This window comes from Amblyomma mixtum, chromosome 5 (genome assembly GCF_055824585.1).
Source record: "Amblyomma mixtum isolate Tamu chromosome 5, ASM5582458v1, whole genome shotgun sequence".
Taxonomy (NCBI): domain Eukaryota; kingdom Metazoa; phylum Arthropoda; class Arachnida; order Ixodida; family Ixodidae; genus Amblyomma; species Amblyomma mixtum.
Genome location: NC_143016.1, coordinates 143,814,464 through 143,831,438, shown reverse-complemented (window position 1 = coordinate 143,831,438; position 16,975 = coordinate 143,814,464). Strand labels below are relative to the sequence as shown.

Here is a 16,975-nt window from a genome sequence, read left to right as displayed (position 1 = left end):
CTAACAGCGTCACAGCTAGAAATTGCTGCGGCTTAGCTCAGCTCACCTTGGTTATGCAAGCGAAAGTCACGCTTACATAACCAGCGTGATGAGAGTCAGGGTGATTCCTGATATTCCATGCAAAATCAATGACGAGGAGCTTTTGAGATGGCTGAGCAGCTTAAGGTGGGCACCGCCACTGCTTCGAATAACTACGGTAGTTATTTTTTTTTAATGCGTTTGCAGTACAGTCGTCATTCGCGCGCTTGTGCATGCCCGTGCGCGTGTAACTGAGCCTGCGCATGCGCTTTCGTATGCAGCCTCAATTTTTGATGCACAATCCGCGGGGCGCACTTCCGGGCGCTCACTGCTAGAAATGCATTCCGCCAACTTCGCACAGGGTCCATCACATATCAAGGCGAAAGCCTTTAATGGCTCATACCGTCGTGACCAAGACGTGTTAGCAAATTTGTCCGCGTTTCAGATTGGTCAAAATGGTCGTCAGGTCACTGGGCGCGAATTTTGACGGGTGTCCACCGAAATATGTGAGACAGTTACTGCGCACAGCCCGCCATCGGTACATGGGAAGAATGGGAGGCCCTCCTTGCGTCGCAGGACCCGGACACGCAACTTCGCTGTGTGAACCGGCGTGCCAGTGCCATGGCCCTACGTGGCCTCGACAGATGCGCGTAATGTGAGGTCTGTGCGGTGGCCCTGAGACCTTGCACGGTCCAAACTCGCTTGCGTAATAAAGTTTTCCATCCATCCATCCATTACTGCGCAATTTCCTTTCATCAAATACAATTTTCGACTGGTGTCCACCGAGTTATGTGAGACAGCTACTGCGTAATTTCCTTTCCTGAAATACAATTTTTATTTTCTTCATTACGGCCCTCTTTCTCTTTCACTCCACTTCCTCCCTTCCTGTAAAGAGCAGTTAAGGTGTCCACCGAGATGACAGAGAATTACAGCGCCATTTCCTTTCCTCAAAAAGCGTTGCGTTCAAAGGGCAACGCATCGCGCCGAACGGGTGGCGGCGTACCGTGGACTCCCTGGCAGCGACACAACACGCTGTCGCATTCCACTCCTGAAGGAAAAAATTAAGCGCTATTAATTAGCAGTTAATTAATAGCGCAGCAAGAGAATGTGATGTGAACAATCGCGTAGCAGAATGCAGCATTCAGGCTTTCGTCTTTCACCACTTTAGCCGATAAAGTTCCTCGTAATTTTTTTATTACAGCGTAGTCATACGTAATGTGTTCCGACAGGTGGTAAGGCGCATTTCGCCTGGAGCGTGACGCTGGGCGTGGCATGAATAGCGTGACGCCAGTAGTTTCATATGAGTGTGTGCAGTGCGCGGTGTTGTTGCGCGTTTCTTATTTTGTTAGGGAGCGTGCTTCCCCCGCGGCATCCGGGCATTATGGACACTGTGGACATTATTACGTGCAGTGAATGACTTTTGTTTGCAGGGCGACAGGAGTCGCCGTCGTGTCTTGAGTGATCGCTTTTCCGTCATCGAGCGACACTAGTCGCGAACTGTACTCTTGTATTTTTTGAGGGACTGTGGTCCCTTATCGTGTAACCATGGAGTGAAGTTCGCGGTGCCGTATGTTGTTTGCTGCATCCGGTCGCTTTATGGGAATGCCCATTAAGTCCCTTTTTCTTGGGCCCTCCGCACAACCACACAGGAAGGGGTCAGTCAACCCGGCGGGAGAAGAGGGGGCGCCGAATGGCGGAGGATTACAGGAGACGTCAAACTCCCCTCATGGACTCAGTCGTTAGGCGGCATCCTGTGTGCACGTGTGTACGGCGAGGCTGACCCGCGCCACAGTGCGTGGCTCTTTGTACCATGTCTGCAGCGGCATGCTTTGACATATTGTCACGCTAGCTGCAGGCATGAGGAGCGACGACGACAAAACAGATGAGTTGAAATGGCGTTCCTCGAACTTGGCGGCAACCGGACGTTGGGAAAGCGAGTGTTCGCGAAGCTCGCAGCGGGAAAGCATAATTATCCGAAATCGTGATGGTGGAAAGTGTGCATATGTGTACAGTGTCGCGATGAGTTACCTCCTTTCCCCATTCATTCATTGGTTGTGTTATTCTTTCCCCAACTGCTGATTTGTGGTATTTTCCTTTCCCCAATAAGTTATTGGGTGGATGTTTGTATAGTACTTGATTGGTTATTCTCCCACCGAGGGCGGGGACATTGGTTTTAAAACCAGCTGCTTCGGCAGGACCGAGGGCTGGTTTCGTCACCTAGAACTGCGAGCCAGTCAAGTGTAAATATGTTTTCTCCTTGCTTGTATACTCCTTTGTGCTTTTAATTGTTATAAAAAGTTAACCTCTCCTAAAGTGTCCTCTTGCAATGTGATTGAGCAAAACGAATCTGCAAGACGTCAAGAATCCTTCAATCATCATCTTTAACCCAATTTCCCTCTACGACATCACGAGATCAAGAGGGAATCCAACTCATGGGGTCCAATAAAATTCTCTTGAGAGTTTCATATCTTTTGGTTTCGCGTGCGCTCATCTCTAACCGTACCGTGTTCGCAGCATGGAGGAGAGCGAGGCACTCTGCGACCGGCTCTGCATCATGGTCGCGGGGCAGATGATTTGCCTGGGCACCCTGCAGCACCTCAGACACAAGTTCGGCACCGGGTACACCATGCAGTTGGTGCTGAAACCCACCCCCGTGTCACGCGACCGAGGCCGAGGGGAGGGAGACACCACCATTCGCGACAAGACTGGTCGCGCGCTTGACCAAGACGTGGCCAAGTTGTTCCCCGGAGTGGTTCGCCTTGGCGCTCACGACGTGAGACTTTTCCGGCCCTGTTAAAGGCCAAATTTGTTTTCCTGCGACTGTATTTTACTCTTAGCAATATGCTCGCCGAGTACCTGTTCTTCACTTCAGTGCGTTAAGGGGAAGCTCTTGAGGGGAATCTAGGAAAAGAGAAAATGGATAGAATTGGTCCAGAATGTTTCCGTCTGGGCCAGTTGCTTCTGTTCTACTCAGGCGCGTTTCTCACTGACCTTTCAGTATCGCCTCAACTTCGCACGGTGAGAAAGGTTTTCCTTGAGGATCGGGGCTCTGATGCAATTTGCGTTTTGTTTGCGGATATGGAGGGTACAGCGTTTTTTTCCTCATGTGCTTGCGCGTTCATCCATTAGCATTCATCAGGGAAGCGTCCAAGCTTACAATCCCTGATGCATGATAATTGTCCCAGAGCAGCCTGTCCTGGCAGTGATCAGTTTAATAAGCATGACGTACGAGCAACTGTAAACAGCATCCGAAATGCATTTCAGTACGCGTAATTCTGCTCAAATCCTATGCAGTGTTACTATTAGGCATTCAGCTTTGCCACAACACTCAACCGTTCGCTAGTATGCTGATTAGTAAGATAGTAAGATGATAGTAAGATGCTGATTGTTTTAGGATATATGAAGATTACTGAAAATTGTTTTATTACGGAATCGCGTCTCGGCAACAGTGTGCGGCCGCGGTGAATATTGAATAGTGTATGAATGGAACCCTGCGTCAGCACCGATGTACCGGGAAATAGTTCAATCGTTGGAGCGCTTGACGGTGTTTCTAGTTTAGAAGTGGTTGTTTGGAGGGGAAGGAGTGATACTACTGCTCAACGTTTCCCTCTTCTTGTTGTTTTCCTCCCAGTGTGCGTCACTTTCGTCGTTGGCTGCGTTCATAAAATGCAGAGTTGAACGGAAGATCCCATGTTCGAGACTTCTTGCAGACTGCATGAAATGCATCCCAGAAAATGCATAGTGCCCTCTATGACTGATAATAGGTGGCGGTAGCTATTCCCGAGTTTTGGAACCTCCACCATCAGCCGCTTTTATGAGCTTGATATAGCGTGCTGCAGCGCTAGCTAAGGTTCGCCGGCTTTTGTGTGCGGCAACACAGCTGCTATATTGTAAAGCCTCCAACCGTTTACATGCCGTTTTGATTTCCTGCCTTTCCTCATCAGATAAAATGACACCACGCCCCACATCCACTGTTGATTACTGACTGAAGCCAAGGGCATAGAATCGGTATATCCAATTGCTAAGGGCAGAAATTTTGAAAATGGCATCAAATTGAGAAGTAATTGTTATTTTAGACCGGCCCAGTGTGTCTAGGTAGTGACCGGCAGGTAGTGACCGCTTATCCGGATCATGAGAGGGAAATAACTAGAAGAATAAGAATGGGGTGGAGCGCATATGGCAGGTTCTCTCAGATCATGAATGGTAGCTTACCAATATCGCTCAAAAGAAGTGTACAGCAGCTGTATCTTACCGGTACTCACCTATGGGGCAGAAACGTGTAGGCTAAGAAAGAGGGTTCAGCTTAAGTTAAGGACAACGCAGCGAGCCATGGAAAGAAAAATGATAGGTGTAACATTAAGAGATCGGAAGCGGGCGGAGTGGGTGAGGGAACAAACGCGAGTTAATGACATCCTAGTCGAAATCAAGAGGAAGAAATGGGCTTGCCCAGGGCATACATTGTGAAGGCAAAATAACCGCTGGTGCTTAGAGGAAACGGATTGGATTAAGGGAGATGGAGCTGGGGGCGGCAGAAAGTTAGGTAGGGGGATGAGATTAAGAAGTTTGAGGGGATACGGTGGCCGCAACTGGCAAAGGACAGGGTTAATTAAAGAGACATGGGAGAGGCCTTGGCCCTGCAGTGGGCGTAGTCATGCTGATGATGATGTTGAGTCTGTCCAATGCTTACCTCTGAGGAAGAGGCTGACGTGAGCACGCGCTACATATGCGTTGAAGACTGTACCTTTACTTTCCTCAAAAACAATCTGTCTCTTAGCAGCCATTGCTAAAATTCGCGGAGAAGAACAAACGGATTAAAGGTGTTGAAAGCGACCGTGTAGACACCACAGCGCGATTGGCTGCCAGTTATGCACGCCGTGCTGGAGGATGCGGCGATGGCCGAGTGGTCTAAGGCCGAGTGGTAAGCGAGGTTGATTTGTCTGAGCTGCCACCGATTCGAATCCCTCTCAGAGCTGCAGATTTCTTTCCGCTGGATACGATTCGGGCTGACAGTTTAGGAATATTATGAAGAAACGCTCCTTCCTATCCGGCTCCAGGCTCGTTCGATATTCGCTTTAATTTGGCAACAATGAGAGCTCGAAGCGTTTCGCGTGAAATAAGCGAAGAATCTGCACGCAAAATAATAAAATGCGTCTTGCGAAACAGTACATTAGCAACACTGAAGACAGCCAGTGTTGATAGCTTTGCGGCTGCCTTGATTTAAACGCTGCTGTGCTGGTGGCGTTCTCGATATTGGCGCACTTTCAGTGAAATTGCAACCGCATCGAAATTAGTGTATCTATTGCATAACTGGCGACGTTACGTGAAAAGCTGCTCAGGCGGTAGTAAGAGACCAAGAGCGAACAGATGCTGTCTAGCAGCGTGTGCATGTCGTCGATCAATTGAGTGCGATATTCGATAGGTGCATATAATGTATAACGATTTCATGCAACAGTTTTAACTTTTTTTTTATTGGGGGGGGGGGATCGGTTGTACTTTCATTTCCTTCGGAGACAAGTTAGGAGTCAGCGCTCTCATGATTTTTGATCAGTGCAGAGGTATCGGCATGTCACACGCTGCTTGGATTTGACTGTTGAATTTGGTATGACCGCGAGATAAATTCTCGTGACCTAAGCCATTCTTGCAGTAACCGCATTCCGCACGACACTAGCTACGTTTTACAATTTCCTGCTTCACAAGCCACATAGTAACCACGGCTGTTAGAATTTCAGTAATAGGTCGCCCATTATTATCACTAGAGGCTTGGCAAATACCAGTAATTGGGGTTCTCTGTCAGATCATGAAAGCGGCGCCGTATCACAGACTAAGTTGCACTTTGCTGACAGTTATTTATATTTTGCGTTCCAGAACGTGCACGACTACCACATCACGCAGAAATTGCCCTGGAGCGCGATGTTTGAGAAGATCGAAGAGCTCGAGCAGTCGTTCACGTTCTCTCGTGTCCTGATTCAGGACACGAATTTGGAGCAGATCTTCATTGGATTCGCTCGAAAAAGAGGCATGCCTGGCGGAGCCTGACATACCTCTGTCTACCGGGACATGTGTTTCAAGATCTTTGTGGAAACTTAGTAATGCTATATCATGCGCATATATTCCCCTCATCACGTATTGCAAGTGTTCATAAGCCACTGTCATTTTTTATCATGATTTAATTGCTCTTCCGCGTCGGTTCTTCACGAGCAGAAAGTGTCTCGTGCGCTCCAAAATCACCCCTATTGGCACCTGTTGCCGAAGTGGGACGATTGCGTTACCAACGCACTAGGTACACACTGTATTGCTTTGTGCGTGCCTATTCCAAATGTAAAGCTACTGAAAGACACTGCAAGTGTGCCGTGCATGCCACTGCTGAGCGCGTAACCGTATGTCTAGCACACGCACTTGTTCTAATGTGACTATACTAAAAAAAAAACCTCTTTGGTTAATCACAATTCGTTCCACGTTTAAGTGCAGTTCGGACCTAGTATAATAAACTGGCTACCATCAGAGCCTGTACTATGACCATATGAAGCATCTAAATATTCATTTCTTGAATATTTCGTGAAACTTCATGAATAAATTTAGTTGTAAGTCAGCCCTGTGTGTTTCTTTTCTTTCTTTGTTCGTGTCTTTTGCGCTGTGTTAAGGAATCTAAATATTTTAAAATGCCTAAAAAATTTCCACAACATTAAATGTGTAGTTATTAAAAAAGGAGGTTCTTTACAACATCCATTAAATGGAAGTACAGCTTTCTGGCCTAACCATGCTAGTGAGAGAAGCGAGAAGTTCGACGTTTGCTCGCTAGTGCAAAAGTAATACTCAGTGATAAACACTCGTATTGCAAAGAAACGTGCGATGCAGTCTTCCGAACTGACTTACGATGTAGTAGCAAGTGAGCACTCCCGCATGAAAAGATTACGAGCATCCTTCTATAGATCCACAAATAGCGATAGTTTAAGTTTTGTAACCGTAGTTACGGAACTCTCGAGTAGGTATTTGCTAAGCACTGCATCAGGCGCTGGTGACGAGCGGCTGATATCCGCCGTTGGATTGTTTATTGGAGATAAGCATGAGTTAAGCAGAAACTGTACATAGTTGTTCTCTCTGGATCACGTCCAATTTCCATCAGCGCACATTTTAGGGATGCAGACCTATCGATCATGGCCCACTGTGTTCGAAGGGCAGCGCGAAGCTACTCGATGTTTTAATTTGCGACAGAAGATTTCTACAGCTCTATCTAGGAACATATTTTCACCTGCTGCGCATGGCCTCTGAGGAACAAAGAAGAGTTGCGGCGGCTTGAAGAAAAAGAGGAAGTCCAGTATCCTGCCGCTGGCGCACCAGGCTCTGGTCGACCTGTCTTGTAAATAGCATTTGTAAATAGAACCTGTAACAGTGTGGTGCAGGTGCTGGGTCGATCACCACGGACCCCTCTCGAAACCGCTGCAGCCGAAGAATCGCCGGATTGCCACCGTTGCCCCTGCAAATGCGAAAAGAAGCCGAAGCACGTCGGACCGGCGCAGCAACGCGCCATTATCTATAGGACAACAACAACAACAACAACGCCCGCTTGGCAGCACTACCGTGAGCCGCGGACGTTTTCCGGGAAGGCTGGCGAAGACGTGGATGATTGGCTCACCAATTACAAGCGGGTGAGCAAATACAACGGCTGGGATGCCACTCTTCAGCTGGCCAATGTCGTTTTCTTTCTCGATGGCACCGCGCTAACTTGGTTCGAAAACCATGAGGCGTCTATAACCAGTTGGGACCGCTTCATGGAAGAGCTCCGCAGCTGCTTCGGAGATACCGTTGCCAAACGAAAGAGCGCTGAGCAGTCTTTGCTTCAGAGAGCGCAAGTGCCTGGAGAGACCTGCACGACTTACATTGAAGAGGTCTTCAAGCTGTGCAAGGTCGTTAATCCCAGTATGTCCGACGAAGATCGCGTTGGTCATCTCCTCAAGGGCATCGCAGATGACGTCTACAGCTTTCTTATTAGTAAAGAAAATTTAGACTCGCCCACGGATATCATCAAGCACTGCCGCACCTTTGAAGCTCTAAAACTGCGTCGAATTACTCCTAAGTTCGGTCGCCTGCCTAACGTCACCACCGTCGCCAGCGTGGATTTCCACGAGCCTGTGAATGCTGCGACTCTCCTTGACGTCATTCGTCAAATCGTGCGTGACGAACTCTCCCGGCATCAAGATCTTGGGCGCCGCAGTGAAGTCCTGTATGAGAGCTGTTCTCTGCAGGCGGCTCCCGCCTACCGCTCCTCCCCTTGGAGTTTGTATAGCCAGGCCCCTACCAGTGCTACTCGCATTGATTACAGCGACGCTCCCCGGATCACCCGACCCGGCCCCAGGGCGCCAGCTCGCCCGCAACGCCACCTGCTGCAGCCGGAGTACGATGGTCGTTTCGACACTGGCTACGAGGAGTGTTATCCCGAGTGCCCCCCCGACCCACCACTTTGTTACCGCTGTGGTATGATCGGTCACATTTCTAGATTCTGCCGTCGCCGGGGCCAGTTTTCCCGCTCCCAGCGCCAATTGTCGTACCCTCGCCCGAGTTTCAATGCGCCCAGTAAAGATCAGGTTCTTCTTCTTCTTCTTTGCACCAGAGGTGCCCCGCCAGAGACGGTTGATAACTCGAAGACTGAAGCTTATTTCTTCGCACCAGGGGTGCCCCGTCAGAGACGGTCTCTCGATGAGTTCACACGCAGGGATGAAAAAGGCAATAACTGAAGATTTATATACAAATATACACAGAATATAGAAGTTAGATACAACGGCAACAAGACAAGCAACCAAAAGGTGGATCTGGCTATTACTAGGGGAGGCCCCTACTCGGCGTTGCCGAAGATGCGTAGCATCTCACCTTAGCGCAGAACCCCGCTTCCGGCTCCGGGGCCCAGTTTTAAAGCCCTAAAGGCCCGGCCCACATTCCGTAGCACCCAATCATTCTACATTCTTCATATCATTGGCTAATCGAGAGCATGGTCAGCCCTCCAACTACCGTAGGGTAATACCCTTTCCAGAAAAACAAACGAACGGTCGTGCCAGCATGTGCGGAGTAGAACGTTCTCTCCACCACAAAATAAAAATAAAAACAAACACAAATACACATTCGTGCCAGAACGTGCGCGAATCGGTTCCGCGGGGCGGGTGGACACCCGTACTTCCCGGCGCGTTCGCGAGCGGCCGCGTTCCAAGAAAGGAGACGCTCCGCTTTGAGTGCCCCCAGCCGCGTTCCAATGACCCCCGCGAACGCTACCGATCCCTTACACGCCCGTTCATGACCGTGTCTTCACATCGTCTCAGCGCCCATCCAGTTACGCGCCACCACGGAACGACTGCCCTGCCTCCGACCGAAGTCTGACTCCACCTCCGCACCGCTCTCGCCGCTCGCCTTCTCCCCAACGTCGTTCCCCACCGTCACCGGGAAACTAGCGTGTGCGGCCGATGGAGGTGCGGTCGCCGGATCATCGATAATGCCAATTCCTCTGCCCATTGTTATGTTAAAGAAGCGCCTTGAAGTTTTAGTGGACGGTATTTGCGTCATGGCCTTAGTGGACACTGGTGCCACGGTGTCAGTGATGAGCTCAACTTTCAAGAACCGTCTGGGTCGTAAAATAATGTTCGCTTGGGATCGTGCTGTTATATTCTGGGGTTTAGGGGGAGAATCATTGGTTCCGACTGGTATTTGTTTTGTGAATGTAGTGGTTGCTGGCCACATGTTCCGAACTGAATTCACGGTGCCCCCTCGTTCTACGCATGACATCATCCTCGGTATTGACTTTTTGCACCAGTGCGGCGCTACTCTCGACTTCCGCAGTGGTGGCATATCACTAAGTCCTGGCCTTCGGTCAGCTCTCATAGAAGACTCGCCAGTGGTTGCCCAAGTGTTTTCTGTCTCTGCAGATACCGTCGTTCCAGCAATGTCTGCCATATTCGTTCCTGTTGTATCCTCGAGTACGATTTGTGATGCCTTCGTTGCGGTGGTGGAACCTTGTTCCCTTAACTGTGCAAAGAAAAGTGTACTAGTACCCCGCAGCGTCGTCCATGTGACCAAGGGCCATGCCACTCTTTGGACTGTCAATAATTCCAACGAACCTGCAGTATTGCCATGTGGTTTAAAACTTGCTGGCTTTTAAGAACGTTTTTCTGTACCAGTTGCCGCGACCACTGACAACGTGTCTTGTCCAACTAGACGCCGCGATCTGAGCGACTCTCAATTCCTAGCCATGGTCAACAAATCTCTACCCACTAGCGACCGCCAGGTGCTAGTGGCCGTTCTTATTAAGCATGCGGACGTGTCTGACTTCAGTCGCGACGAACCACCGCCGATTCCAGCTTCCCGTACCCATCCCATGATCAATACTGGATCTGCACGACCGATTCGACAGAAGCCATACCGCGTCTCGCCTTCCGAACGTCAGATAATCGATGAACAAGTCCGTGACATGTTGCACCGCGGCATCATTCAGGAATCTTCAAGCCCGTGGGCTGCTCCCGTGATCCTTGTCAAAAAGAAAGATGGCACTTGGAGATTTTGTGTCGACTACCGCCGGCTTAACACTGTCACAAAGAAGGATGTTTACCCGCTCCCACGCGTTGATGATGCCATTAACTGCCTCCACTCAGCCTCCTACTTTTCCTCGGTGGATCTACGGTCCGGGTACTGGCAGGTCCCGATGCACCCGCAAGACAAAGAGCAGACAGCATTCGTGACACCTGACGGGTTGTATGAATTTAATGTTATGCCACTCGGCCTTTGCAACGCTCCTGCCACTTTTGAACGATTTATGGATACGCTTTTACGTGGGCTGAAGTGGCAAATTTGCATGTGTTATCTGGACGATGTTGTTATTTTTGGTAGGACCTTCGCCGAACATAACAGCAGCTTAGCCATTGTCCTAGACTGCATAGAGAGAGCGGGCCTCGTGCTGAACTCCAAGAAGTGTCGCTTCGGTGAAAGCCAAATTACTGTGCTTGGTCATCTCGTTGACAAGGATGGCGTCAGGCCCGACCCGCAGAAGGTTGAAGCTGTAAGCAGTGTCAAAGAACCCAAATCAGTGAAAGAGCTCAGGGGTTTCCTAGGACTTTGCTCATATTTTCGCCGTTTCGTTCCCAAGTTTTCTGATTTAGCCTACCCGCTTACAAGTCTCCTGCATAAAGACACCCCTTTCCACTGGACTCCCGAATGCGACTCCGCGTTTCGGCAGCTCAAGTTTCTCCTCACGTCGCGGGCAATATTGCGTCATTTCTGCCCGACAGCAGCGACTGAACTCCACACTGACGCCAGCGGCATCGGCGTGGGTGCTGTGCTTATCCAACGCCATGAGGGCAATAAACACGTTGTCGCTTATGCAAGTCGCACCCTCAGCAAGTCGGAACGCAATTACACTGTAACAGAGCAAGAGTGTCGCCGTTGTTTTCGGCGTACAACGGTTTCGTTCGTACCTTTATGGACGTGCTTTTACAGTCGTCACAGACCATCATTCTCTGTGCTGGCTGGTCAATCTACGCAAAAGTCAATTACAAAAGTGGCCGCCAACACGCCGACGCAGATTGCCTCTCGCGGCTGCCGCTCACGGTTGCTACTTCCGATGATGAAAACTTCGACGACTATGTCGCTGCCCTTTCCCAAGAGTTTCCCGATCTTGTCACTTTCCAGATGGAACAACGCAAGGATCAGCACTTGGCGCCGCTTTTTGCCGAAGCCCGTGACCCGGCATCCGCAAGCCCTTTCTGCATTCGCGACTGTTTACTCCATAGAACGAATTACTCGCCTGGAGGTGCGCGCTTTCTCCTCGTCGTTCCGGCTACTCTGTACTCCTCTGTTCTGCAGGCAATGCACGATGACGTCACGGCTGGGCACTTGGGGTTTGCCAGGTCCCTTAACCGCATCAAAGAACGTTTTTACTGGCCAAAAATGCGTCACATGGTTCAGCGCTACGTGGCCACCTGCGTGCAGTGTCAGCGGTTCAAGCTTCCTACAACTTCTTCGCCTGGACGCCTGCATCCTGTGCCACCTCCAAGCACACCATATGAACAAGTTGGTCTCGATCTGCTCGGCCCGTTTCCCCGCTCGTCCAACGGTAACCGCTGGGTTATAGTGTGCGTTGATCACCTCACCCGTTACTGTGAGACCGCCGCACTACCTTGCGCCACCGCTGCTGAGGTCTCGTCTTTCTTCTTCGTGCTGTCATCCTCCGGCATGGACCTCCTCGAGTTGTTATCAGTGACCGCGGTCGCCAGTTTACGGCAGACGCTGTGGAAGAGCTTCTGCGTCTTAGTTCATGCCATTTTCGCCACTCGACGCCGTACCACCCCCAGACGAATGGACTGGTTGAACGTACCAATCGGACACTCACGACCCTGCTGGCCATGTATGTCGATTCCCGCCATAAGAACTGGGACGACGTGCTTCCCTTCATTACATACGCCTATAACACGTCGAGGCATGAAATAACTGGTTACAGCCCATTCTTCCTTCTTTATGCACGTCCGCCTCGAAGCTCCCTCGACAGCATCTTACCTTTCTGTCTCGACACCGAGCCTTCTATTGCCAACACACTATGTCGCGCTGAAGAATCCCGTCGGATTGCCCGGATACGCACTTTGGCATCGCAGGATCGCTCTAAGCAGCGTTATGACCGCCGGCGCAAGGATGTCTCCTACCTTCCCGGTGACGTTGTATGGTTGTGGACGCCTCTACGCAAGCGTGGTTTATCAGAAAAGCTGCTATCCCAATACACAGGCCCGTTCATCGTTGTTGCTCGCCTCAGTGACCTCAACTATGTCATCTCTCCCCAATCAACGCAAGGACGCCGCTCAAGAACAACCCAGGTCGTGCATGTCGCACGGCTAAAGCCTTTCCACTCTCGGGACCCCGATTGATTGACTCGCCCAGAGGGCTTCGTCTGCTAACGGGGAAATGTAACGTGCTGCGCATGGGCTCTGAGGAACAAAGAAGACGTGCGGCGGCTGGAAGAAAAAGAGGAAGTCCAGTATCCTGCCGCTGGCGCACCAGGCTCTGGTCGATCTGTCTTGTAAATAGCATTTGTAAATAGAACCTGTAACAATATAACATATGAATACATAAGATTAGATGGAAATACATAAGGTGTCTCGTTCTCGTCGGATCTCTGGCGCAGCGAATTAGCACCTGCCTCTTATCAGTACCAACCTTCATTTTCCTTTTCTTCAGACCGGAAGTGCAAGCACATTTATCCCTCAATTAATGGTTCTAGAACGCTAAATGAGTACGAATAAATATTTGAACATAAATCTATGCGTCCAACTACATCAACGCTATGAGAAGGAAAAGGTTGTGGGAAACCCTTATCTAGTGCTGTACAGAATACAGCGGCCTTGCTTAAACTTGTGCCCATTCGTTGGCATTACTGCCTGCTTAGTCACTCAGGTAAACTGGTAAAACTTCTCATTCACTACGGTGTAGCGTGCTATATTACTGTAGCGGGATTGGAAACTTTGTGTAGAATATTCGAACCGAGTTTAATGTAATTAGTCAGAAATGATTTCGGTCATACCTCAGTAGTTAAAAACGTAAGTCCATGCGCACTAGTCCCGCTGCTGAGTTCGTCTGCGCTGGTGCCATGCGCCACCAGCAGCGGACCCGTCACTGAAAATTTAACGAACATGCCACCTGCAGTAAATTCACAATAACACTCTTCTAGCCCCAGCAATGCTCTTCGCTTCGAGTGATACAGCTAACTGCGCCTGCATTGTAGATGTCAGGGCGCACACATCGATAATTCTTTTTATGTGTAACTATGCCGCCAGCGCTTGTTCTTTCCCTTGACCTGCCATTTTCCCATTTAGTGCTTGGCATTACGCGGATTCGGCAGTTGACGAATGTGTCTGATGCTAGCAAGCGTCGTTTTTCATCGGGCCCTAGTGGTGCACTGTGATAAGGTTTTGTTACCCGCCTAGAGGTAAGAAGTGCAGGAGGAAGTGTTTACGTACACACTGAGCAAAATCCGCACTGGCCACCTGCACGACCAGCGCTCACCTCCGGTGCCTATAGCGAACCTTGAGCACAGACAGATGCGAAATATATGCTAATTGGCTCAATTTTTACTAATTTTAATGAACCCTTAACTAAACTAAGCAGGGAAAACAAGTACCCCGTCTCGGTGAAAGTGTATATAGAGATCGCTTCATAAAATACTTGGAGCAGAGAAGAAAATTACGTTAGAATCCTCTCCAATTTTAGTAGCAGCGCTACTCGCAAGCGCAGCAGTGTCATCCCAACCTTCAATAATGCCTCGAAGATAACGTTGCGTGTGACACACACACAAAGACTTTCTTCGGCACTCTTATTTAGTTACTAACGCGATGCCACATTTTTACTCGTACGTCATCAGAGGGAAAGTATCCAGTAAGAGATTTTTGCAAAAAACACCTGGACAGACAAAATCATCTACAGGCGTACTAACCACCACTGACTATTGCGTTATTTCTCACAGGAAACTGTTTGTTTTCTACGAAGTGCGACAGTCTAAACGTGGCGACAGGACGTCCAGATCCCAGCGTAGTGAACATAATAAAATTGGAAGCGCTGAAGCAGTAAGGACAGCTTGTACGAGATTAGTTAGATAACGACCACGCACAAGAGAGCGCGTCACCTTTTATGTTTTGGCGCTTTGATTTCCGGTTTATAGGAACACCCGGTACATGGGCTGGTCATATGATTCTAACGGCTGCGGTGCTTAAATTATTTCAACTTCTTCTTCAGTGCTAAACGCTCTACAACAGTCTAGACTGGCGTCATTAAGTGCGTGCCAAGACAATATAGACACAGTGCAATAGACCTAAGTCAAGGGTCTCCATTCAAGGCATGCTTTCACTGATCTGAGAGATAAGTGTTCCTGGACACATTTTTTCTCTATCACTTCTAACGTCTGACGAACTGATTTGTAAACTTGACCCTTGTCGATGAGCTTCCGCCCACTTCTGATATACTAAAACCGCTGCGGTGACTCAATGGCTATGGCACTGGACTGCTGACCCAAAAGAGGCGGAGGAGGAGGAGTAAAAACTTTTACTATAAAACTATATACTGCGCTCGTCGCCTTGAGAGGAACCCTCAGTCCCGGGCTCCATGTGACGCCGTAATCCTGCAGGCCGAGCAGCTGTCGCTGGTCTTGCGAGTTCGTGCGGGTCAGAGCGGTCTCAACGACAAGGGCTCTCAGTCCATAACCTCGTAAGCCACCGCTTTCTTCTCGGCACGCCCAAGAGCCGGCGCTTCCCTGTTGGGTCGGTGCCTAACAGGGCACCTTCCCAGGAGGAAGGGGTGGGGAGGGTTATGGATGGAACGCTCCTGGGTGGTGTCGTGCAGGCCCAAAACTGAATGATACAACGTAGGCAGGTTTTGTTGGCAGCTAGGGCATTTGTCCGGGTAGAGGGCGGGGAGGAACTAGTGTTTGTGATGTACATGTGGATACGTGTGAATATGAGGTTGACGCCACGCCACAGCTTAGGCCTTGTTCAGTGTTGGGTGCGGTGGTGGCAGTGTAGTTCTTTGTCTGCAGTAGTATTCTGTGATGTGAGTGTGAATTTGCGAGAGCTGTGAAGGCACCCTCTGTGTCCGATGCCTTCTCCGCTTTTTTCGACAGCGCCCGGAAGGTTGCTGCTCGGGCGAGCACACTCTCGTTGCCGGGAAGGGAGGCATGACCACGCTTCCAAACGATGCCCACAGTGGGGAATATATCGATATTGATTGGTGAGAGCGCGCGCAGCTTACAAAGATATAGTACTCTTCGCGAAGGCGCGGCACGCAGCCTGTGGGTCTCAAGTATGTTGGACCGGCGTGGTGTTCATCACTTCTGGCCGTGTCGTGTATGAAAGACAGTGCTACCACTATGGCGGTCTCCTCGCCGTCGTGCTCGAGCTAAGGACCATCCTCCCTCCGACGGCACACTTTAAAGTGCAACTCTAAAAAGAAACACAATGCGATATTTAAATCGCAAAATGTGACAGGGAAGATCAATTGGGAATACGTGATCTGCTTTAAGCTCGCCTCCCAGAGCCCGAAAAATTACTGTGATTCATTTAACGCTTGCAATTTGGCACCATTAAGCCACCAACACGTGAACAAGGTGATAATTCGGGCTAGTGGATATGCGTTATGTTCCATAGCGCAGCAAGAGCTCATGGGACGAACGCAAGCGCTCGTGATTGTCCCCTGACTTCTTGCTGCGCTATGGAACACAACACGTCAAGCCATAGTTGCCGCTGTAGAATATTCGGCCGTTGGTGCCACGGCGTTTGTAATCGCTCCCTGGCTGCACGATTGGCTGTGACGTCATGCACACGCATTTCAATGGTGGCATCCATGCACGCCGCAATAAAACACGCAAAATCTCTCGGGGACAATCTCTGGTATAAAAAATATCATAAAAGATCAAAATATAAAGTGAGACTGCACTGACCTGCCCTCTCCCTCCGGCTCCCAGCCCAACTGCGGCCTAGGTGCGGCAGCTGGGGCGCAGTGTCCTGCCCTGGTCCATAACATGCCTGCCTTAGAGGCAGAGACCAACCTGGGCTACATATCTCACCGGTGGGTGCTGCACACGCCACCTCCCGAATGCAAGCAACGCATTTTACCTGCATGCCATTGCGTTGGTAGTTGGTTATCGTCTTATGGTGCTTATATTTGAGGATGGTTAGCTCGTAGGCTACGGCTTCAAAGCACACGTGATATCCAAGCTCCTGTATAGTGCACTTCGGCTGCGCCTAAAAGTGCGGTCATCCGAAGATAAAAACAAAACGCAGGTGGCTTTGCGCATACGATGCCTCGGTAGAGGGCTTCGTTTCGAGCCCTAATATGAGTAGGACGTTTTCTGCACTCCGCACCAAAGCCTTCCGCCCGCTATTGGTGACCGAGGACATGACACACATGGAACCGGCCCACCGAAGCCCATACCCTCGACTTCCAGCAT

At 49.9% G+C, this 16,975-nt stretch overlaps 1 protein-coding gene across 1 annotated transcript in view; it reads left to right on the top strand.

The window, feature by feature from the left end:
* LOC149343959 (uncharacterized) overlaps positions 1-16,975 on the top strand; it is a 62,882-nt gene that overhangs the window by 24,130 nt on the left and 21,777 nt on the right. Inside the window, exons 12-13 of the mRNA XM_089547110.1 lie at positions 2,533-2,791; positions 5,884-6,034. Of these exons, the coding sequence (XP_089403236.1) occupies positions 2,533-2,791; positions 5,884-6,034 (410 nt within the window). The remainder of the gene's footprint in view (positions 1-2,532; positions 2,792-5,883; positions 6,035-16,975) is intronic.